Source organism: Orbicella faveolata, unplaced genomic scaffold, assembly GCF_042242905.1.
Source record: "Orbicella faveolata isolate gen_17 unplaced genomic scaffold, um_ofav_v1 contig_4, whole genome shotgun sequence".
Taxonomy (NCBI): Eukaryota; Metazoa; Cnidaria; class Anthozoa; order Scleractinia; family Merulinidae; genus Orbicella; species Orbicella faveolata.
In genome coordinates this window covers 5,266,501-5,272,500 of record NW_028301569.1, presented here as the reverse complement: position 1 = coordinate 5,272,500, position 6,000 = coordinate 5,266,501, and the positions used below count along the sequence as shown (strand labels likewise).

The window sequence follows — 6,000 nt, the reverse complement described above, 5'->3', positions numbered from 1 at the left end:
GAGCTCCAATCACTTACAAAGTCCGGAGTTGATGTGGCACATGGCAAGAAAACCAGCGGCCTTCGGAGTCTTGACCCAGTCCTTGTTGATGGTCTATTACGTGTTGGTGGGAGACTTGGTTTAGCCCCAGCATCCTTTGATTCCAAGCATCAGATCATCTTACCAAAGGGTGATCATGTGTCCACCCTAATAATTGAACACTGGCACCTGATATCTGGACACTCTGGAAGAGAGTACGTGCTAAGTCTCTTGCGCGAAAAATTTTGGATCGTTAAGGCAAGCTCTGCAATTAGGAGAGTCCTATCAAAGTGCGTAAGTTGTCGGCGTCGCCAACGTCCAGTTTGCGAGCAGAAAATGGCTGACCTTCCTGTGGATCGTCTTACCCCAGATCAGCCGCCCTTTACATCTGTCGGTGTCGACCACTTTGGTCCCTTTCAAGTAAAGCGTGGGCGAAGCCTTGTAAAGAGATACGGAGTTATTTTCACGTGTTTGGCCATTCGTGCAGTACACATTGAAGTCTCGCACAGTTTGGACACCGATTCCTTTCTGTTGGCACTGAGAAGGTTCATAGCGAGAAGAGGCCAAGTCAAAGAGATCCGTTCAGACAATGGCACCAACTTTTCAAGCGGTGAGAAAGAGCTCCGTGAATCCATCAACGCCTGGAATCAAGAGAAAATCCACGAAAACCTGTTGCAAAGAAATGTCAAGTGGTCCTTCAATCCCCCTTATGGCTCGCACTTCGGAGGTGTTTGGGAGCGATGTATTCGTACGACTCGAAAGATACTTCAGGCACTGCTCCGAGAGCAGACTACCGACGACGAAGGCCTGGTCACTTTAATGCGAGGTGGAGAGCATTATGAATGGCCGTCCAATCACGACAGTCTCTAGTGACCTCCAAGTTCTGGAGCCTTTGACGCCCAATCATTTGCTGCTTTTGCGCTCGGAGTCACCAATGCCACCAGGGCTGTTTAGAAGAGAGGATCAGCTGTCACGCCGCAGATGGAGGCAAGTGCAGTATTTGGCAGATATCTTCTGGAAAAGATGGTCAAAGGAGTACCTGCCGTTACTTCAAGGCAGACAAAAATGGTTACGACCACGCAGAAATTTAGCCGTTGGAGATGTCGTCCTGGTTTCTGTCGAGAATTCCCATCGTAATTCGTGGCCCCTTGGAAGAATCGTCGAAGTCCTTCCCGATAAGAAAGGGTTTGTTCGACGCGCCAAAGTAGCTGTCAAGTCAACAGTTCTCGAGAGACCGATTGACAAGCTTTGTCTTCTTGTTAAAGGAGATGAATCTCAATAAATGGAACATTAAGGATGCTCAATTAAGTTACAAATTTGTCTTGTCGCATTAATTAATGGGCATCAATGAACACCGAAGTTTAAGTTAACGATATGGTTTAACTAATTAATGAGCTATGAGTTGTTTACGGTTTTGGTGTAATTAACCGCCTAGTACTACGCGTGGTAGTGTTACGTTTTCCATTGCCAAGTTGGTTCATACGCTTATCATGTACTTGTTTGCCGTGTATATATAATTCCGTGGAGCCGTTCGATCTAGTATTGTAATTTGTAAGTGTCTCGCGCGTGGATCGACACTTAGGGGCCGGTGTAAGATCGAAACGCCTCAAAATGGTGTTAATATGCGTTCGGTTAATTAGAGTATATATTTCGTATTGTATCGTGCAATGTGTTGGAATGTGTCGCTTGTATCGTTACGTAATTTATTCAAATAGCTTGTGAGCAGCGCCCTTTTTTTTAGTTCTCGCAATGCGGATCGGAGTGCAGTAGTGAAATCGAAGCATCTAGTGCAGTTGTTGTCTTATCACAGCGGCATCTCAGCCAGTTATAGCCCAGCATCGCATTACAAATGTAAGTCTGTTACTTTCTTGGGTTTTAGTTTGCGCCATTTTCGCTTTGTTTATGTTTGTTCTGTTCGTGTCTATTTCAGTTTTAACCACAATGAGCCACAGTTGTTGATCGCCAGTAAATAAAGTGTGCGTTCTAAATTATATTGCTTGCTGGAGATAATGTCACGTCCTGTTGGTAGCTTCACTTAGCCTTTCCAGAAAAGATATTGTTGAAAATTCCAGTGTCACCAGCAAGCCCGGTGACTCCTTCTTTTTATTGTTTTAATAGAATATTATTATTGAGAGGAAACGTCAGGAAAAAAAAAAAAATTCGGAGGGAAATTTGCACTTTATGCAAATTGTCGTTTTACCAAGTTTACAAGAAATCGTCTTCGTAAAATTATTTTAGAATTGTCCTGCATTTTCCTTTTCAGATGCCAAAAACTGTTGGTCACCGGGTTAGTTTTTTGGTTTTTAGTTATTAGTGACAAAAGCTAAAAATCAGGTCTGGAAAATCCTTTTGGAACGTTGCTGTATAGCTAATTTCTCCGAGAAAAATAATAAGTAAATGAGGTCAAGTATAAATTATGTAATCGAAACCCACAGTAATAAGATCAATTATTGTGTGGCTGTGTCTTACAAGGACTGGGAACTACCGAATTCACGAATTGGATTGGCTGGAATCGATAGTGACCACGGTCTAGATTTTCCCATCTAGACCGGTATCCAGACCGGTTTCATTTTGCGCTGAAAAAGTAGCAAACTAAAACACAAAAATGTCCACCATTTTCTTTTATTTTCCTCTCAATCATTTATGGAAGTGCCAAAAAGCCTGATGACAGAAAAAAAAAAAAAAAAAAAAAAAGGAGAGAGGACGAGCAAATTTCGCAGGTTTAAGTTAAGCTCATCGCCGTTCGCAAGCAAAATGTCAGCTAGTACAAACCAATCACATTAAACGAATTAAAGGTTTCTCCTTTGCCATATAATAAACATCTTATTAACCGAGCTAAGTCGGTCTGTATGGGAGAATCTTGACCTCGGTCGTGTGTACAGACCTCACTGCGTTTGTGCTCACGACCGAGGTCAAGATTCTCCCATACAGACCGACTTAGCTCGGTTAATGAGAGCTAAGTATAAATTATATAATCCAAACCTACAAAAATATTACAGAGGCACTGCTCTACCTTTTTGTTCTATTCTTACAAAGTTATGAGCTGTCAAAAACCTGAAAACTGGTACGAGCCACCTTAAATCTAATCTTCCGTTTGCCGGGGAGCTGCGCTGAGAACGGTCGGTAAATCGCGCGCGGTCTGCGATGTTTACCTCACGTGACCAGTTGCCCCAAAAAGGCCTGGTAACAAAACATCCAATATGGCGGCTCGGTGAAAAGTCTGCAAAATATTTTTGCACATATCTTATTCTTAAACCACCCAAGCCTCGATTCATAAGGGTAAAACTTTGTTAAAGACTATCTAAGGCCGATTATTCAACGTACGTCTGAAAAATTCGTTTTTTGGGGTGGTGATTTTAGATTTCTCGCGACAATCCTCGTGGAGTCTTCGAGCTACATGGATGTTGATCAGTTCTTGTCAACTGTCTTCCCATCGAAAAGGGACGAAAATATCGCCACCCCGAGGTAACTAGCAAAATTTCATACTGCTTGATTTTTTTTTTTGGATGTTTATTAGTGCAACGGAGGGACGTGAGATCACTTTGCAAGGAAATTAATCGTGACAAAATCACTCGTAATCATATAACTTGCAGTGCAGAAATTTTTTTTATAATTGCTTGCATGCAAGCTTATTTCATTTAACCATTACTCTTATTTCTATGCGTCAATGAACATGCCTATAGTTATGTATGATTAGCAATTATTTTCTAAGATCAGTCATCCAGAAAAATTAAAATGCGAAATTTAGTTTGTAAGGTGCTCGAGTACCATACATGTACAGATGTAGGACAATGTAATAACAGTCCTTTCCTGTAGCCCAGGGAGAGTGGATTTTTTCTGCTGTACTGGGAAACTAACATTTGTTTTTGAATATTTAGTTGACATTATTAACAAAAGGCTTTCAGGTTAGCATGCACTGACCCCAACTTGCTCATCAAAGGGTAACCGGCAAAATTTATGTTTTCTTCACTCTGTGATATTCCCACTTTTGTAGACGGCCGTTATTGGAGTATGGGACCCTTCAGGATCATATTGAAGAAATTCTTGCTCAGTATGATGAGGAGCCTAAACCAGGTATGTACATCCATTATATCTGACAATACTTATTTTAAAATAAAATTATTACTCCTTAACATGCTCTTGTTAAGTTATTCAAATCAGTCATTATTAATGAATGGAAAGAAACAAAATGATGAGAATTAACCCTTTGGAGCCCACATTAATTTTTAAGGATTTCAGAAAATTTTGACCCAGATAATTTAAAACATTTGTTTTTACCTTTTTAACATAATCAGGTTCTGCAAAAAACATTACGATCCTTGATAATTGCATTTTATTTTGAGTGCAATTAGTAACGTGTCTGATGAGACATGAAACCATCATAAGAGTTAAATTTTGAACAATTGTGTCACGCCATACTCAAAATAGAAAAAGTTATTAACCTTGAAGGCCAAAAAATGAAAATGAAAATTCCGATAACTACACAGAATGATAGAATAACTATCAAGGATTATTCTGACACCTCAGTTGACATATTCACTCAACTGTAAGACTTCCTATGCCAGACTTCACAAAACTGGGTACTCGTGTGACAAATCACTTAGTCTTAACAGATGTTACTGAATATCATTGTTTTTGAACTTGAGCTGGGTTAAATGTTTTGTCCACTTGGAACCATCAAAAGAATAGTTATACATGGCTTTCCTGCTGCTCTTGAATCGTAAAGATCTAGCCCCTCTGCTTTTTTGTCCCCAATAATGACATTCTCAAATAAATCTGGCTCCCGAGGCGGCATTTGTGTGTTAAATCATTGTCATTGTCACTTTTGAATTCTTCTATGTCAGATTCAAAACCATTTACTGGAATAGCGAAGTTTCTATGCAAATAATGAAGTATTTCTTGAGCGATCGCTATACTTCACAGACCTGCTCATGTTTATAAGTGGTCTTTAAATCATGTCTTGTCACCAAAAGCAAAAATTTGTGAAAAAAACTAGATGAAAACAACTCTAATGGGACTGAAATGGTGTCTCCATGTTTGTTTTGTCTAATTTGGCCATTTGGGAGCTGGTAATGACTAAGGGGAAGACTGCTGGTTAAAGGAAGTGCTGGTTACTCTGCTGACTGATATATGGGACACTGGCCCCCAAAGGGTTTTAAAGGAATTCAGGCTGGGATTATGTTGCATTTTACATGTTACAGAGTTGCGAATAAAGCAGACTAGAGATGCATTCTACAATGTTTAGTTTTAACCCCTGAATAAAGTGACTTGGGCCTGGTTGTTCAAAGTGTGGATAATGCTATCCACCAGATAAATCGCTCTCCACCGGATAAGTATTGTCAAGGCAAACCATGCTATCTGCTGGATAGTGATTTACTTTTTGAACAACCAAGGCCTGTATATAACTATGTATGTAAATCTGAAATATACTTCATGTAATAATTTGTACAGGTTCCTGAAGTAAACGGTTCCAAGATTCTAATACCAACCTCATGGAGTAAAATAATCAGAAATATGCCAGGATTAAGAGCAGTCAGTTATTCAGATATGGGATGAATTGCAGCCTAACAGTGATTTTGTACATGCTGTGACTTGTTTTGCTTACATGTACATTTGTTAATGGCAATACACTGCAAGTAATCTTAAACTACAGGATATGTCTCTGAATGGTCACTTTAAAATAGGCCTTATCATGGTTTTCAACACCATCTAGACGGGTATGCAATTAAAGTGGTCAGATATTGCAGTGTTTATATGGGAATCTGATGGATTGGGTAGGTGCGATTCGCGGGTAAAAAAGATTACAGACAAAAACAAATGTATGGGACATTAGAAAAATTAACTGAGCATCTTCTAGCCAAGCTACATCCTTCAGACTTGGTGAATCTATGTACAGGCTTCTACCCAGTATTTTAATGTTGAGATTCACAAATTGTGTAGAATTCAATTTTGGAAAAAGTTATTTGCCATTGGATTCCCATA

The 6,000-nt window shown here is 39.7% G+C and overlaps 2 protein-coding genes across 2 annotated transcripts in view; both read left to right on the top strand.

Moving 5' to 3' along the window:
* LOC149101168 (uncharacterized) overlaps nt 1-2,177 on the top strand; it is a 5,431-nt gene extending 3,254 nt beyond the window's left edge. Inside the window, exons 3-4 of the mRNA XM_089276394.1 lie at nt 1-1,869; nt 1,949-2,177. The exon at nt 1-1,869 is cut by the window's left edge and continues 849 nt beyond it. Of these exons, the coding sequence (XP_089132520.1) occupies nt 1-888 (888 nt within the window). The 3' untranslated portion in view covers nt 889-1,869; nt 1,949-2,177. The remainder of the gene's footprint in view (nt 1,870-1,948) is intronic.
* A 1,019-nt stretch (nt 2,178-3,196) lies between these two features.
* The window catches only part of LOC110041157 (E3 ubiquitin-protein ligase RNF123-like), a 48,132-nt gene continuing 45,328 nt past the window's right edge, over nt 3,197-6,000 (top strand). Inside the window, exons 1-3 of the mRNA XM_089275879.1 lie at nt 3,197-3,297; nt 3,379-3,483; nt 4,013-4,092. Coding sequence (XP_089132005.1) covers nt 3,416-3,483; nt 4,013-4,092 — 148 coding nt within the window. The 5' untranslated portion in view covers nt 3,197-3,297; nt 3,379-3,415. The remainder of the gene's footprint in view (nt 3,298-3,378; nt 3,484-4,012; nt 4,093-6,000) is intronic.